This window comes from Scomber scombrus, chromosome 1 (assembly GCF_963691925.1).
Source record: "Scomber scombrus chromosome 1, fScoSco1.1, whole genome shotgun sequence".
Classification (NCBI taxonomy): Eukaryota; Metazoa; Chordata; class Actinopteri; order Scombriformes; family Scombridae; genus Scomber; species Scomber scombrus.
Window position 1 is genome coordinate 25,399,052 of NC_084970.1, and position 17,734 is coordinate 25,416,785.

At 39.3% G+C, this 17,734-nt stretch overlaps 1 protein-coding gene and 1 long non-coding RNA gene across 3 annotated transcripts in view; one reads left to right on the forward strand and one right to left on the reverse strand.

Annotated features, from left to right (window-relative positions):
* Positions 1-17,734, reverse strand: part of LOC133991015 (uncharacterized) — a 558,552-nt gene that overhangs the window by 368,508 nt on the left and 172,310 nt on the right. The gene's annotated exons all lie outside the window — the stretch shown is intronic.
* On the forward strand, positions 78-16,023 carry tdrd3 (tudor domain containing 3). Of its 2 annotated transcripts, XM_062424070.1 has the most exons (14): positions 78-258; positions 1,534-1,618; positions 3,555-3,620; positions 4,410-4,570; positions 5,749-5,890; positions 6,060-6,131; positions 10,471-10,620; positions 10,967-11,119; positions 11,851-12,028; positions 12,881-13,006; positions 13,456-14,420; positions 14,750-14,875; positions 15,075-15,214; positions 15,700-16,023. In XM_062424070.1, the coding sequence occupies exons 1-13, from the start codon at positions 221-223 to the stop codon at positions 15,189-15,191; spliced, it is 2,379 nt and encodes a 792-aa protein (XP_062280054.1). In that variant the 5' UTR covers positions 78-220; the 3' UTR covers positions 15,192-15,214; positions 15,700-16,023. The 2 variants fall into 2 exon arrangements, with proteins under 2 accessions (XP_062280054.1, XP_062280062.1); XM_062424078.1 differs by having other exon boundaries at positions 15,041-16,023.

Consider the following 17,734-nt stretch of genomic DNA (forward strand, 5'->3'; position numbering starts at 1 on the left):
TAAGAAAAAAAACCGAAACCGAAATAGGAAAATACATTTTTGACCCTTTCGACACTCCATACTCGTAGACGTATGTAACGTAGGGTCGTTAAATACTCATTAGCAAGCTTTATCATTGTTAGACGAAAAATATGTATTGCAGAATCAGATAGTGTTCATTCAAGTGTGCTCACTTGGATATATTTGTATCTTCATATAAACTTCTACAGCTTGGACGAAAATGACCGATTTGACAGATTCCCTGACCAAAGAGGGCTGGTAGGTAGCATAGTAGCTAACGTCAGCTAGCTAGCTAACTAGCAGTGCTGCAAAATTGATGTGGGGTAACTCTTAATGCTAAACGTAATGTGTTTACACATGAACGCAAGTTTGAATGTCTTCAAAGTACACACGGCCACTTAAAGTTTTGCGCGCTGTGGCGACTTTATTAGTTTCCATTTAGGCAAAATGAAGACAGCAGCAAGCGAGGTGAACAACGTTAGCTAGCTAATACTCACTTAGCATTTGATTAGCATAACGCTACAGTGCATGCTAACCAGATAAGCAGTCCTATCAATGTGACATGCAGGGGTGCTTAAAGACACCTGGAGGCATTTTATAAGCGGACAGACCTTCATCAACAGTTATAACACATCTGAAAGTCAGAACTTCACAGCAGCAAGCAATACTGTCTAATATCTATAATTTAGTGCTGACTTGGTTTAGCCCACTTTCATCTTCAAAAACATCCATCTGTAAGCGTGTAAGATACCCCTTTATAGTTTTACGGGGTTGTTAATGGGTTGGGGTCACATTTATCAAATGAAGAAGCACCTCAACCCCATCAAATCTATGCTGGTTGGAGCTCTTTAATGCTTGAAGGAGGACTAAACGTCGTCTTTATTCAAACAGCGTTATCCTGATCAAAGCCCAGTATTTCAGCTTACGTCTCCATCAGGGGCCCAAACCCCTGTCACATTTTAACCAGACATCCGTACCCTTTTTTGGAGTTGTACCGCTTCGCTGAGGCTATTGGAATGAAACCCAATTAGACATGTTATATTATACAGAATATGCGCCCATGTTACATTTAACTATGCTCATGAGGTTGTCCTGTTTTATTCATGTGATCAAATCTGGGCAAAGTTGCTGAGGGCTCAATCCTGCCTCACAGTTGCTCTGCCTTAAAACAAAGCATTAATAATACATCAATAAGTGCTATGGCAGGGTGTTTTTCTAAAAAAGGAAGGTTTTAGGATTCATTTACATAATATTTTTTTCAAGCCCACAGAATTGTGATTGAGACATCAAATGTGTCTGTCATCTTAATCATACATACATACATACATATATATATATATGTGTGGTTGTGTGTGTATATGTGTGTGTATATAGAGAGAGATTTCTTGTGATTTAAGTGCAGTGAGTAGATGCTCTGTTGAAGATTTCAATGGTTAATGTGTTAAAGTGAATGTTGTGGCAGTCAGGCATGCTCACCTGCTACTTCTGCCAAAATTGTAATTTCCCCTCTCTGCCTTCTTTGTCGTGTTACAGGTACCTCAGTGATGAAGGCATAGCAGAATTGAAAGGATCTGCTGAGAAAATAACGCACAATGATATCATTCGTATTGCACTTGATGTAAGTGAAATCTTACAAATTATACATTACCAACCAAAGGTTTGGACACATCTTCCCATTCTCTATAGTGAGAAAATGTATCCAAACGTTTTACTGGTACTTTATACTATGTCATTTTTTTGTGATGATATTATATTAAGAAATAGGTTTGCACTGTAAACTCTTGCTAGAAATGTTTATGATACATTTTGGTGATTCATTGGGTTTACACGTATTAATTGTTTCACGGGTGTATACCTCTGTACAAGGCCAAAGATACATGCTAGTGAAACAGACTGAACCATGGTCACACAAACTGAAACTGGTTATTAAACTCTCTTTTCTCTGGAGATTGAGTATTTTTGACATGTTTACTAGGGAAAGTGAAATTGTATGAAAAGTACAATTGGAGGATCGATCATTGGCTTAATCCATCTTCAGTCACCCCAGCTGTTGAGTGATTATCTTGCACCTTAACATCAAACTATTTCCTTTTTTCTCTTTGATCAACCAGTTAAATCCATTGCCTACCTCCATACATAACATTAGAAATTAACACGAAGCCAGAAGTGTGTAGATTTTCATTCCACGGAGAGATAACATGTAATGTTGATTAGCTAACAATAATGATAATAACAACAATAATAAACATAATAAATATGTACATTTGAAAAACTCAAAAGGCTAATGTCAACATGAGACTAAACAATATATAAAAACAAAAATGATAATAATGGCAAGAAACTGTAGTAGAATTTTCATTCAAAATGCTTTTCTGTAAGATTTTTTACAATGATTGAAAATAAAACAATGGTTCTGCTGACCTGATGCAGCAGAAACGTCCACAACATACAGGAGATGCATTTACTGCAAAAGCCTTGACCTTTATGTTTTGGACTAAAGTGCTGCCAAAAGATGTCAGACTACACTCAGACTTATTACCACATAGCTGGTTGAACCAACATGTAGTAACATAGGGCTAGATCTTATAGGGCATTAAAAACAGTTACATCTTAAAATCAGCTTTAGAATTAATAGGAGGCAGTTGCTGCTTTGCAAAATAACAGCGATGGCCCCATTTCCTCAAAGCCATTAAAAATGTGCATTTTTAATTTATATAGCGCGAAATCCCAACAAAAATGATCTCAAGGCACTTTTCACATAGAGCAGGTCTATACCATACGTTTTAATACAATTTAAAGAGACCCAACTTTCCCCCATGAGTGAGCACTTGGCGAAAACAGCCATGAAAAGCCCCCCTTTAATGGGAAGAAACCTCAAGCAGAACTGGGCTCTAGGTGTGCGACCATCTGTCTTGACCAGTTGAGTTTAGAGAGAAGCACAGAGAGGCACAGTAACAACAGCAATGATAATGATAACATAAGTATGGCACAGTATGGATTGTAAAAGTGATGGTAATGACACTTTTGGAATTGGTGATAGGATGAGTTTGTTGCAGGTGTCTTTTTTCTGCCTTGGTACAACAAACAGAAATCTAAGTGAAATTTGCAGTATGGGGATTTGCAGACAGGTGAACATTGATCTTGATTACAAGGACATTTTAAATGCTTTACTATTAGATATTAGCAATAAGACATGGTTTTAGTTTGAATTAGTATGTACTTAATAAACCATATACCCTCAAAATTACACCATATACATACTGTACAATGCTGCAAGTACTGCAAAGTAGCCTAATAGTGAACAGGTATGATTACTTGACTGCTTTGAACTGGCTCCATGATATCCATGTCTGGGACTGAGGTGAAAGGGCTCATCCCTAACACGAGGATGAAAAGCATTAAGCAGATTATGTTTATCACGCGGCACAGTGCCATTCAAGTAAAAAAAAAAAAAAAAAGGAATGCTAAATATTTAAGGCAAACTCTATTGCATTATTTCATGTCAGCATTAATGACATGAAATATTTTTTCTCTTTCTTTTTAATCTCTTGCAGAGTGATCTTAGACCTATTGGGAGAACATTTCTACCATCTGACATCAATAGTGGAAGGATTGAAAAGGTGAGTTGGAAGGAAATCTTTATATTTCCATTTCAGTGCTACATTTATGAAAATGGTATCATGTATGCCATGTGTTATATGAATTTAGTGGGACATGATGCACCACAGCCTCTTTTTTTCTTCTATCTTAATGTCTTAACTGAGGTGCAGTTCTCATGAAGGTCACTAGATGGCCCTAACACACTGACAAACTAGGATCTGGGAAGGTTTCTTCACCTGTGAAACTGGAGTTGAGCAACTGGAGAGAGAAAATGATCCAGATATTGTCATAGGATTAAAACGTGTAATTTTATGTGAGCTTAAGCCGTGCTCCCTTCAGGCTTCAGAATAAGATGTACACTCATACTTACAGCCTGCCTCATACAGTATATAATGTATGTTGAACAGAATGAATGTGATGTGAGCTTTAATGATGTTCGGTTTTGCACCATCTGTTTTGCATCACACATATTTGCATTAATTGCATTTACACATGGCTTGTTAAAAGAATCTGTCTGTGGAAAGTAGAGATCGTTGTTGAACAGAACAGAGCTGGTGAGCAGAATAAGTTATTAGTGATCACAACAAAACTAAACGTAATCCATTAAGCAGATCAGAGGAATAAATAAACCTGTGCTGTCACAGGTATGCTAAATTGAGTTATCTATTTCTAATATGTGTCAGAAATGTACATCTATTCAAATTGCCAGGGTTTTTTTTCCTCACACTTTGCTGTTACAATTCTCCCATGCATGCTGCTGATTTGCATTTTAAGCCACAGTTCTTTTGTTCTCTCTTTTACATGGCCAGTTGGAGGGTCCATGTGTCCTCCAGGTGCAGAAGTTGAGGAACATCTCGGCTTCTAAGGACCACGAGGAGTCCCAGGGCGCACCAAGAATGCTGCGCCTACAAATGACAGATGGCCATACCACCTGTGTTGGATTGGAGTTTAAACATCTGTCCAAGATCAGGTGCCTATTTTACTAGTTTGTTGCTTGTAGAAATGGGTTAGATTTAGTGCAAATGATGGGGTGTAATTGTTTTGGAAATCGTTATCACTATTAATTACTATGTAAATATTATGTTAATTGTCTTTGTTTTATAAAATGATTAACTGTAAAAATAAAAAAATCATGCTTGCTTCTTGTAGCTACATAGATGTAAAGCTTTGTTCGACAGCCAGTTTCTTATAGATTCAAAAACAAATGTGTGACTTTCTGCACACACCCTTCTCCTTCACCTCCTTGACAACACTCTCAGCCTACCACATGCCTCAATTTTCCCTTTATCTGCAATTTCCACGTTGTGGCAGCTGATCTAACAATTCCCAGCCTTAATTACATCTCCATCCCAGCAACGGTGGCCTTGGTGACTGCTGCCATGGTGACTAGCCAGTCTGTACAGGTGGAGTGGCCAGAATGTGGGCCTTGACTTCCTGATGGGAAGAGAGGAAAGAACAGAACAAATCCCCTCTTTATGAGCGGCACACACACGCTCGCTACCAACAGCAGTGGTTAGTGTTTCTTACGAAAGTGTCCGCTTTAGTGTGCGTGAGGGCGCAAAGAAGGATGAGATGGATTACAGGCATGAGGGAGCTGTTGGGGATGGTTCAGTGTGTGAGACAGTGATTTAGAGACATGACAATTAAGCATTAAGTAGCAACATTGATCAGAGTGAATAGTGTGTTTGTAGGATGGTGTGTATGTGCTTGTATGTGATTGGATCGAGGATAGAGAGTGCCTCACTTCTGCATTGGCTGCTATCATGAGACCAGCATCCACCCCAGAGGTTTGGAGTGAAATCCCTAATTGTTGCTGTGGCATCAGGCATCAGTAGCTGGAAATCCCTCTAAGTCCCTGTGCTTTCCTAATGAGAGAGGCAGAGGCCTTATCAGGCCTGATGAGATAGAGGGGCTTTTAATTTACCATGAGGATGGGTGAGCAGCTGGGATTATTAATAGTCTCTCCTAGCCTCGCCACCCATCCCCTGGCACTGCTCCATGTCATTTATAAAGTGGTATGGGTAAGGCAGTAGGGTGTGGAGTCTGGTACCTGTAGTTATAGTGTCTTGAACCCTCAAATGTGTCTTGAACATAAATATGTGAATCACAATATCAAAATGACCAAAATGTGCTCTCTTTTTTTTGCAGTCTAAATACCCCCCCTGGAACAAAAGTAAAGCTCCTTGGTACAATCCAGGTTAAAAATGGTCTTTTGCTGCTGGACGACTCGAAAATCTCCGTCCTTGGAGGAGAGGTTGATCATATGGTGGAGAAATGGGAGCTGCAAAGGGTGAGGGGGGCTTTTGTAATGATGGCTCAGCTGCTTTTACTAAGAAATATGATATTCACAATTTTGAATCATTTTCATCTGCATTAAAGACCACCACCAGTCTGTCAATACTGGGAATGCCTTTTGTCTCAGTTTTTTAGAATGGTCTCCCTTTTATTTTCCATTTCAGAGTCTGGCCAAACACAGCAGGAATAACATCGGAGCAGAAGGTGGACCTCCTCCTTTTGTGCCCTTTGGTCAGGTGAGGGTAATAATAATTCAAAGTATAACATAATAAAATAAAAAAAGCAATAGAAAATAACAAACTAGAAAAAATAATAAAGGAAATACAAGTTTATGGAAATTATATTTCAGTAGTGGTTAAATGTGTCAAAGGTACTGTTGAATAACAATAACCTCACAAATGAATGCTGGGGGCCAGACACAAGGCTGGATCCAGGAGTGGCCTTGATGTCCTTTTCTTGGCAATGTTCTCTCTGATCTTTTTGAACTAATTGTGCTGTTCTTCATGAATCTTTAAAATGCATGACTGAATTTTAATTCTCCTGCTGTCGTACAACACATGCTGCAAACCGTGTACTGACCAATGACAGTTTACTCGCAAAGAATTATGTGTTGTTGTAGTCGTATTAAATTAAATTGCTGTGGCAACTGGCAGAAACAGGTGAGGATAGATTAAAAGGCAGTATGTACACCACCTGTAATAAAAGTAGAGATTTGGATCACATTGTCAAACAGTTTTCATCTATACAGAGTAGTATTACATTTGAAGGCAATGACTATGCTCTGTTCTAAGTAGCCTTCATAAAGAATTTAACCTTAATTTTTGAGGTGTGCCTCATCACCACTATTTCCAGAAAATTAAATCCAGTGATGTCTTATTTAACAAGTATTCAGTCTGAGTCAGTATCCTTTGGCAAGGTTCACAGCTACAGAGTGGGATACAGCCCTATCAGTTTGACACATGGATTTTGGGATTTTTACTCGCTCTTCAGTTTGGATTTATTAAAGCCTGGTAAAGTTGGATGAGGAGCATTTGGGAATTATCACTGAGCATTCCCTAGATTTTCAGTGGTTCTGTATTTCTAATGCTAGGTCACTCCAGGACTCAGTGTTGAATGGATGTCTGCCGAGAGTTGTTATATATAAATATTATCCTCTTCCAAGGTAATTGGCACTTCGAAGTAGATTCTCTTCAAACCTGTGCCTGTTTCCCTGGTTCTCTGTTCTATCAGTCAGTTCCACTTCTCCCAGTTCCTGCTACTCGCAAGCGTTGTCACAGTAAGGGGCTGCCATGTTGGATGTTTTTTTTTTTTTAAATGAGAGATGATTGGCTGGTTTTTACCACATCAGTGAACTTAAGTTAAGTCAATAGTACTTTTTGGTGCATTTAAGTACATTCAAAGAAGGTAGCATTAAATGATCATAGACATCAAAAATGTATTTAATCAAATAGGTCAAATGATGCAGATAGTATTGGTGAAATTTCTCAAGCCCTTCCAATGTACTTTGTCCCAATAGCTTAGCTAGCCTGGCTGGTTTCCTTTGGCAACTTTTCTCTACTGAATATAAAAACGGACTTGTCCACAGTGTGGTCTGTGGATTATCCAGAGTAACAGTGACACAGAGGAGGTGCTGTTGAGACTTTTTAAAGGTTGTTTTTTTTTTTTTTTTTTAAAGATTTTTTTCGGCACAGATGCCTTTATTTAACAGTAGACAGACAGGAAACAGGAGAGGAGGGGGTGTGACATGCAGCAAAGGACCTCCGGCCGGGATTCGAACTGGGGTCGGCTGCATATGTGGCAGGCGCTCTTACCACTCGACCACCTGCGCGCCCTTTTTAAAGCTTTTAACACAAGTAGAAGATCCCAAAATTAAAGGGCGGATACATTATTTTTTGAATTTTTTAAGGTTTATCCGTGACATCATTCTGTAGCGTGTGTTAGGGATGGGCATTTGAATACATTTTCTTGATCGATCATCGGCAAAATTAACGATCAATTATCGATTAATCATTATTTTTTATCTTAAAAATGCCATGATACGGGACGCTTGTAAAAGCAGCTGAGCCCGAAGCTCCGAGCTTCGAACTTCTTCACATATCAGTCAATACAGCGCTCTTAAACACGATTGAGCCTATTTTAGAAACACTTCCAAAAAAACAATCAGATCTAATAACAACTTAATCAAAAAACTGAATATTACTCTGGACTGACAGTTTTTGCCAAAATATAACGTAAAGGACTCCAAAATGCACCTAGCCGAGCCGAGAGAGAAAGAGGGAGAGTGAGTGACAGAGATAGTGTTACTTCACAATTATGCTTATTTAACTAGAGCCTCATAAAACAACAAAAGTGACTCACCTAAAGGCTACAGTGGTGACTGTCCACTGCTAACAAAGTAAAGTAACTCCAGCCTACTGATTCTTGTTGATTAGCATGTTAGCATTTTAGCATGCTCAGGGATCAGTGAGCGCAACCTGGTGACAGTCAGTCCAGCAGCTGAAACGCTCTGACGGGACCGAAGTAGTTGGGATGCAGAGGCATTGTCGCGCTATCCAATGAACTCCGTCATTTTTAGTTTGAAAAGGACCTCTTCATGTTTACGTTTGATATCTACGGCAGCTGGTAGGTAGCTGAGCCCTTTTCTCTGTCAAATATCGCCCCCCGTTGGTAGTGAAATTCATTGCATTGCTTCAAGACTCACACTACGCAACACAACTTCTGTTTGAAACCAGCGTTTGATCGATAAAAATGTCATGTGATCGACAACCTTTTTAACGATCAATTATCGATCATCGATTAATCATGCCCATCCCTAGCGTGTGTAGTTTTTCATTTTTATTCTTATTATTTATTATTTATTATATAGTATGTATCTTTTAGTGTCAAATGCCATTTTCCCAAGCCCTTCTAAAACCTTTTTCCCACATGACATGACTGCATAATGCGTCGCCACATATGAACTGATGGTGCGTTACAGTTGTACTTAGAGTTGGAATTTCAGAGTTCCCAGTTGGACATCGCAACTGAAACGCCCCCTGAAGTTGGATCTCCGACTCGGAAAGACAGACAAACCTCACCAACCCCAACCTCAAAATACAAGATGGTAGCCCTGTGCATCAATAGTGATAAAGTTGTAGTAATATCGTGTTTATTAACAGTTTTTGCTGATTTGTGTGTCATTAAATCAGTCGTACACACAGCACTGTCCAACTTCTATCTGTGGACATGTTGCTATGCTGTTTGTATTTGCAAAATACAGCAAAATGCCTTTTTATTAACTGGTATTGCTATCAATGACTAACCTGGCTACAACTGGTTTTCTGACTTCTAACTGGAATTAATCAAACTTGGGTGTGATGTCATTCCCAGCTCCAACTTCCAACTTCCGAGGTAAATATAACGCAGCATGATATAAAGCCCCTAAATGCCCAGCCAGTAGCCACAGAGGCGGACTAAGCACTCACTGTTGCTGCTGCTCCTCCTCCAGAGCTCCGAGCACTCAGCAGCTGTCTGAACCTCCTCTGCATTTATAAACATCTCACACACTCAGACTCAGCACTGCAACATGGCTCGTAGTATATCTGGACAATTTGCTGTGACATAGTGCAAGCAAGTATGTTTGAAAGATGCTCTTAGCAGACTGTGTGTGTGCATGCGTGTGTGTGTGTGTGTGTGTGTACATGCACGTGTGTGTGTGTCTGTGTGTGTGTGGGTGGTTTATAGGGGGAGGTCTTAAGCGTTCTGGCTTTAATCCACATCAATGCTTTTTCCTAACGGCTGAGTGTGTGTTTCCTTTTGAAAAACCTGGAGAGGAACACAGGTGGAGTCGTCCTTTAAAATATAAAAACAATAGCATCAAATAAATCCAATAGTATCTGCATATCTAGGTACCACCAGGAGTAATAAATATAATGTCTTTGTTGTCGTAATTTGTCATGAACTACATTTGGCATGTCATCGATAATATTTAATCAAAAAGTTGTCCACTTCTGCACAATTCTCCTGGTGCCAGTCCTCCTTCTTTTGTTGTCTAACAGTTCATCAGAGTAACCTCTTCATCAGCTGCTCTTTCTTCCCATTTCTTCAGATAAATCACCTCTGGCTTTATAATTGTTCTTCTTATCTCTTACCGTGCTGGGATCACAGCAAATGCAACAAAAAGATGATGAATCTGTTCAAGCAAAGGTCACTGCTGCTCCACTCAGTTTGGAACTTTTATGACTGAGTCATCACCTCCCGCAGTCGTGAAACAGCTGCATGAAGTGTTGAGTTTCCATCTCCATTCTTCCCAACTCACTGTTGATGTTTTGGAAAGTCAGTACAGTTCACACTTGGCATTCAAAACATTAACAGTACGCTGGGAGGCTGCTTTTGGATTTGGGTTGCTTTTGGTTGCTACAACAAAATAATTCAGTATAGCTTTAACACTGCAGATGACCTCATTATAATTTCAGTCAAAACCACCAAATATGGAAAAATGTCAAGTGGAATAATGCTTTTCTAACACAGTTATAAATGACTGAGAATGATCTTTCAGAATATGTTATTACTTTCTCTTTTCTCTGCTCCTTACAGAAGTGTGCAAGGAAGGGGGAAGTAGACAGTAGAGAATTAGACCAGAGGAAAACCCTCCAGACTCTCAATGTGGTCAAAAGCACTGAAGAGAATGATGAGTTTGAAAAGCAGCGGACAGCAGCTATTGCTGAGGTGGCCAAGAACAAAGAGGTATGTAAACCTTCATCATGGGTGTGTGTGTTTATTACTAATTGTGGGAAAGGCTGCGGCTGATATAATGATATAATGTGGTGTAATTTTCCACTTTTAACATCAGGCATGTGATTTTCAAAACCACTCTACATGCCACATGTGCTAATTTTGCTGTCTCTCACATCAACTGCTTTTTTGGTTATAAAATCGTGCTGCTCATTGGCATTAAATCTTACCCATAACATGATCTCCTTTTACACTTCAAATCAAAGATCTCAATGACAAAGTTCAGTTTCTTGTGGTGGCTTAATTGTGTTGTCCACCCTTGCATCCATATTGATCTTCAGGGTCTTTTCCTTGTTAGGGTCCACGCACATTTGGCGGTGGAGGAAACGCAGGTAGTAATTTATCCAACGCTGCATCTTCCTACCGAAGCCGAGACTCGTACCAACAGAGGAGACGAGAGGACAGGGTTGAAAGGACTGAAAGCAGACAAGATGGAAACTATCGAGAGCTGGTGAGAAGACTTATTTTGTACAAACCTGCTTAAGTCTTTTTAATATCAAGTTTCTTATGTGTTAAAAGAATGATTTTTTTCTCCATTCACTCTTACAAAGTAATTTAAACATTGGAACTTGTTCTGCTGTCGTCTTTGGTTTCTTTGGTCTGCCTTGAAGTCTTATTTCATGGCTCATGAGTGGAATTGATTATGATATTGTAGAAATCTAAATTAATTGGAGCCCTGGCCAGACTTTCCAATCAAATGGCAGTCCATTTGTCTAGCTTTGTGTTGTGACCAGCCAATTTTCTGTACTGAACTTAGCCAGGCCTGGGCTGAACACATAAATAGGATTGAACAGGATATTATAGTGTTTGGATTGGGAATGTGTTAATGCTGGTTTAAAACTTGAATTCACACTAAAATGAACCAACTGAAATGAAACACAAAGTGACACCCACATCTTGCCTATTAAATAAAAAAGAGAAAAGAGGTGCAAGTCAATAGTTTAAGTGGCTATTGTGATTTATTTTGATTCTAGCCTCCTAGTTATTAGTTTAAGTTAAAGACAGTTGAATAGAACAATTAGTTTTGCAGTAACTTTGACAAGTGCTGTTGTATGTTCGTTTGACAAAACATACAATACCAACACATTGACACATTTTGTATTTTCAGTGTGATTAAATAGACGTCAGACATTCTGGGACTTTTTTTGATACTTCTCTTTCTTCTCGCTTTCCACTGCACAGGTGGATGAACGTGCTCTCAGAGACATCATGGAGATGGGCTTTAACAGGGAGGCTGCTCGGCAGGCTTTAATGGATAATAACAACAACCTTGAGGTGGCACTTAATAGCCTACTGACTGGACCTTCTATTCGCAGACCCAGCCCTGTGGTACCTGAATCCAACAAACCCCAACCCAGAGGTTCATACGCACACACACACACACACACACACACACACACACACAGACACACAGACATAGACACACAGACATAGACACACAGACATAGACACACAGACATATATATATATATATATATATATATATATATATATATATATATATATATATATATATATATATATATATATACATATATATGTGTATTTGTATATGTACATATATATATATACACATATATATGTGTATGTGTATATGTACATGTACATATATATGTGTATATGTACATGTACATGTACATATATATGTGTATATGTACACACACACACACAGACATATATATATATATCACACACACACACACACACACACACACACACACACACACACACACACACACACACACACACACACACACACACACACACACACACACACACACACACACACTCTGCCTGTTTGGGACTGAAAAGTGCCCCATAGCCTGAAACACTTTGTGTTCCTACAGAGTGAGGGGGAGAGTGTGGGAGTTGAGTAGGGATTCTTTAAATGTAGTGAAAATCACCTACAGCCTAGTTAAAGGTCCACACTGGCAGTTTTGCTTGTTTTAGTCCATTTACCACAAATTGCCTATACACTTCGCTGCCATCAATTTTCCCAAGCACATGATAAGGTTTCAGATGGATATTCTACTTTTACCAGCAGTTTCTGCCGTATTTGTTTCAGTAATGAAAATCAACTTGCAGCAACTTGAAACTATTTCCATCACACTAACTACTTTTTATTTTTCTTCTTTTTTCTTTTTTCTTAATCATCATGTGTAAAGTGTGCCTAATTTCGTCCATGTAATCGTGTGTTTTGGGTTCTTTGCAGCCAGAGGAAGAGGAAGGGGCAGGTCCAGAAATGAGGATGAGGATGAGGGAGCAGGAGGAAGGCCATCTGGACCCAGCACTCTGTTTGACTTTCTTGAATCCAAGATGGGAGTTTTCTCCATTGATGGTGGGTGAAGTGGTCTTGTCTGCCTCAGTATCTCTCTCAAATCTGTATCCATCATGCCGTTGTTCTTTACTTCACTCATTATATGAAGGAGCACATTGCACGAGTCAGTTCTGTTGTTAGATAGTGTTAATTAATAACAGTAAGTCAACATGGACAGAATCATGATTGGATTCAAACAGATGGCTGTCTGGCTGTCCTGAGTGGAGAGAATATGGTCATGTTCTGTAAATCAGCACTACTTTGGAAGACCAAAGCATCACTGGCTTCAAAAAAACAGAAGTCAATGTGCAATCACCTAATAGTTCCTGCGAAGTGGACTGCACAGAGTATTCAGCCATGTTAAGTAGGAGTCCAAAACGTAGAGAGCAAAAAATGTTCATTTCATATTTATCCTATTATTGCTTAGCCACAGTTTTTAATTGTGCTATCCTTTTTTGTTATTTTCCCAGAGCCAAAGAACCAGGCTCCACAGAGACATCATGAGAGTAAAGCAAATTTTCCCAACTCAGACTATTACTCCAAAGACGCATCTCAGACCAAGTTCTCCTCGCATAATGACCATAGGCAACAAAGGAATGACAGACCACCTCGTTTCCACAGGGACACCGACTTTCCCAAACCAGGCCAGGAGCCTCCCTCTAACTGTACAACCTCCCAAACATCAGTGCAAGCCCAACAGTGGAAGGGCCAAGAGAGATGGTCACGTGGAACATCAGACAGACCGCAAAATGACAGAAGAGACATGCGGGATGAGCAGATTTTTCCTCCTTCTTTCCCAACCACTTTCACACGTTCAAAAGAACCTCAGCAGCAGACGGAGTTTAGTGGATCTTTCCACCAGCGATCCAGAAATGGAGATGGAGGTGGTGGGAACATGGCTGGACCGTCTCACAGGAGAGGTGCAAAGGACAATGCTGCACCGACACCTAAACCAACCAATTCTGCAGGCAACGACCTGGATGGAAGAGGAAATTATAAGCGCACAGACAATAGAATTGAAGAGCCCAACAACAGCAGGAGAAAGGGGAAGACTGACCGGCCAGACAACCCTGACCGTCAAAGGGAAAATGGTCCACCAAACTTTATTTCGAGAGGAGGAAGCTCAGGGACGTCCCAGGAAGCGAGGTTATTGCAAGATTCTCGACTCTTGAAAGGGGATCCCTCTCATTTCCAAAATGGAGATTTGGAACACAAAAGAACTGGGCCAATCAAGCCAACACACTCCTTTAGTCCTGCCAACAGCCAACAGCCACCTCCTAAGAGGAACACTTCAAATAATCCAGGACCTAAAAGAAGGCCAGGGCAAGGTAGAGGTCAAGGTCAAGGTCCTCGAGGGTCAGAGAGAAGTCATCTTGTTGAAAATGCCTGGAAGCCTGGAGACCAGTGCCTGGCATTATACTGGGAAGACAGCAAGGTATGTCATTAAAGCATTGATAACAGCATAGCTGACAACTTAATGTTTTTTCAAGTGTAGAGTTACAGTGACAATTCATTAATATATGTTGTTGGATTGTGAAAGTGTAAATTTATTTATTTTTTGTCCAATATCTTGACAGCACGCAAATAATTAGTTTGATTGTGACTCATTTTGTCTCAGTCACAGTGTTAACAGTGTCCCGGATTTGTTTGTCACTTTGTAATTAACTGACAAATATGTCTTGTTTTGACATGTGGAAACATTTGCACTAAGATAATTAGATTTCAATTTGTTTCTTTCTGTGGTGGTGGTGGGTGTCCACAAAGTTCTACCATGCCAGAATAGATGCTGTGCATCCATCAGGCACCACGGCCGTGGTTGTGTTCTGTGATTATGGAAACTGCGAAGAGGTCTTGCTGCATAACATCAAGCCTGTTCCTGCTGACGTCTTGGTAAGGAGAAAAACATGCCTTGATAATAGAATTTATCATCATTTACAATTATTTACGTTAAAATACACTTGTAAGGACTTAGCAAAAGCAACTAATTCATCAGTATTCAAGTAGGTTGAAAAAAGGTGATGGAATATGAATGACATCTAATCTGATTACCCACAGTAACATCACAACCATATCAAATGTACAATGGCAGGAGGAAGATGATGGGTACTACGACAGTTCACTAGAGTTTCGCCGTGGGGGAGATGGACAGCCTAGACGCACAAGACCCACACAGCAGTATTACCAGCCACCCAGGGCACGAGATTGATGTGTCTGCGTTTACACTGGCTGGTAAATGAATATGAAATTTCAGGGTTTTTTATTATTGATTTACCTGTAAACATCAGTGTGTGTAAAATAAATGAACAATGCTCGCAACAATGTTCTTAATTCCACTAAGAGTTTTTAATCATAACATGTGGTGGGAGTATTTGAATGTTATAAGTGAAAGCAGAGACTGTTCCCTGAATGAATTGACAATATCACAAAATTCATTTGTTGGCATTTCTGTAACCTTGTCTCTTGCAATATTACTTATGTATAATACATAATTGAAACGGCTGCCTGTCACAGCTAAAAAAATCTCTAATTTGAATGTAAAAATTGATTTCTACAATAAATAATTTATACCTTCCCTGCTGGTACAATGCATTGACTGTGTAAAAATTATTTCACAAATTGGCAACAGTTGCAATGCCCGGATGCCATCAAAATGCCAACAAAGGTGCATTTTGTTCATTTACTTCAACGATTGTCTCTCTTTCTCCATCTGTCAGTGTGCTTGTCCGACACCCTACTGCGACAGAGATTATGTCAATTTCTGCAACAATCCAGAGTGCTTCCTGAACTTTCAAGCGTCCGCATCATCAGGACATACAGAACTTTTCAAAGGGCTTGGACTACATGCAAAACTTAAAAAAATAAAACAAAAATAAACAAAAAAACTGACGAGCACCTGTTGTTAAGGACATATCTACTGTATATGTTGTGAAAATTTGTTAAATGGATGCATTAAAATAAACAAATATTATAGTATGTAGCATATTTGTTGTTTAATGTGTTTTATTTTTAATTATCAAATTCAAATGATGAATAAACTGAAGCAGATCAGAAAAAGAAACCTCTCGGTCCATGTTTTTTAAACTCATGACAGTAGAGATCAGTTACTCTGTTTAAGTTAGTTTCAGTTGTTTTAGTTTAGCTCATATCCATGGATACATGGTAACTCGTTTTAAAACCGGCTATACAGTATCTCACTTACTCATTCTTTTAATTTCTGTAGCTTACCTCTGGCATTACTAGTCAATAGCAAGCAGCTCCAGCTCATTTGTCTTGCTCTCTGAAGCAAATCCAAAGGGTAAGACAATCTCTTCCCTCTGTAATAGAGATGGTTACACTGCAGAGATATCATTTTGCATGTTACAAAGGGGGCTGTTCTTCAAGCATTGCACACACACACCACTGCTCTGGCTGTTTATGGACTCATGCTGTGCAAGAGACAAGTTTTACACATCAAGAAATAATCTCCACGTTGGCTCCAGTTTCACTCTTACCCACAGTAGGAGACAAATGGACAATGCACCAAAGGTTCAGTAGAGAGGTCGTTGTGCTATTCTGTATCACTGGTCCAAAGGATTTGCTTTATTTTCCAACTGAGGTGCCAAGCGACCATAAATGAATAATTAACGCGTGGTAATATGGAAACCTATCTGTATGGGAGGACCTGAAAGTGATGCTCTTGAAAGCTTTCTTGGGGCCTGACTATGACACGCTACCTGGATAATCATAATGGATACATTTTCAATCAGATAATAAAAAAATACTGATGTGGTAGAGAAAATGAGAACATTTCATATTGAATAATTTTTCTCTTTAAATTTCAAACAGAATACAAATATAAAGCAGAGGCCTTTTGGTCCCTTCAGAGTCAGTAAATTAGCCTGATGAGCAGGTTGGCACTGCGTGGTAGCCCCTGCCATCAGTGTATGACTGTGTGTGAATGGGTGAATGTGTTTTGAGTTGTAAAAGACTAGAAAAGTGCTATATAAGTACAGTCCATTTACCATTTACCATAAATGTCAAGTTATGTGTGCAAATCTTTTTGGTGTGGATGAGTGTTGATGTTGCTGTTTGTCCCTTTTGTAAAAAATAAACATAAACTGGAATTTTATTATCTTTTTGGAAATGAACAATGAACATTTTTCTTTATCACAGTGCCATTGTAGTGGTGGCTAATGAAAAACTTCCCAAACCAGTTTTCAGGATGCATGTTTATCCTCACTGTGTAGGCCATGACATTTATGAAGCCACAATTAAAATAGAATGGGTCATTAAATGCATTACTATTGCATTATGAATGTGTCATGCTGTTTTATCCCCCATAGGTTTTGCATGTTTATGTAACCACAGAGTAGATGCAATCTTGTTGATGCTGTGATCACAGTAAATCTAAAGCTCCAAAAACATCATGTTTATTCTCTGACAGATATGCCCTGTGTGGTTGGATATGATCTCAATTATCCAGTACTCTACAAACAATCTTAGATTCTGATTGGATTTTACATGAACGGATTTACAGTGGGAGTGAAATGTATTGGAACAGCAAACACTTTTTAAATGCATTATTCCTTTTTTTTTTTCGAGACAGGACTGTGAGGTTTTAGTCCTGTGAGCATCAGGTTGATTGTATTTCCATTTACATTGGATTATCAGGCAGTGGCACAATGACTAAGTTGTTAACACTGTCACCTCACAACAAAAAACTCCAAGGTTTACATCTGACAAGCATGTTCCTCCTGCAGTCCAAAGGTG

Excerpts from the sequence above, each read along its gene's own strand:
- tdrd3 (XM_062424070.1), top strand. The coding sequence starts at position 221 with ATGACCGATTTGACAGATTCCCTGACCAAAGAGGGCTG. Across the intron at positions 3,621-4,409 it reads ATAGTGGAAGGATTGAAAAG|TTGGAGGGTCCATGTGTCCT; the intron begins GTGAGTTGGAAG and ends TTACATGGCCAG. Across the intron at positions 4,571-5,748 it reads AAACATCTGTCCAAGATCAG|TCTAAATACCCCCCCTGGAA; the intron begins GTGCCTATTTTA and ends TTTTTTTTGCAG.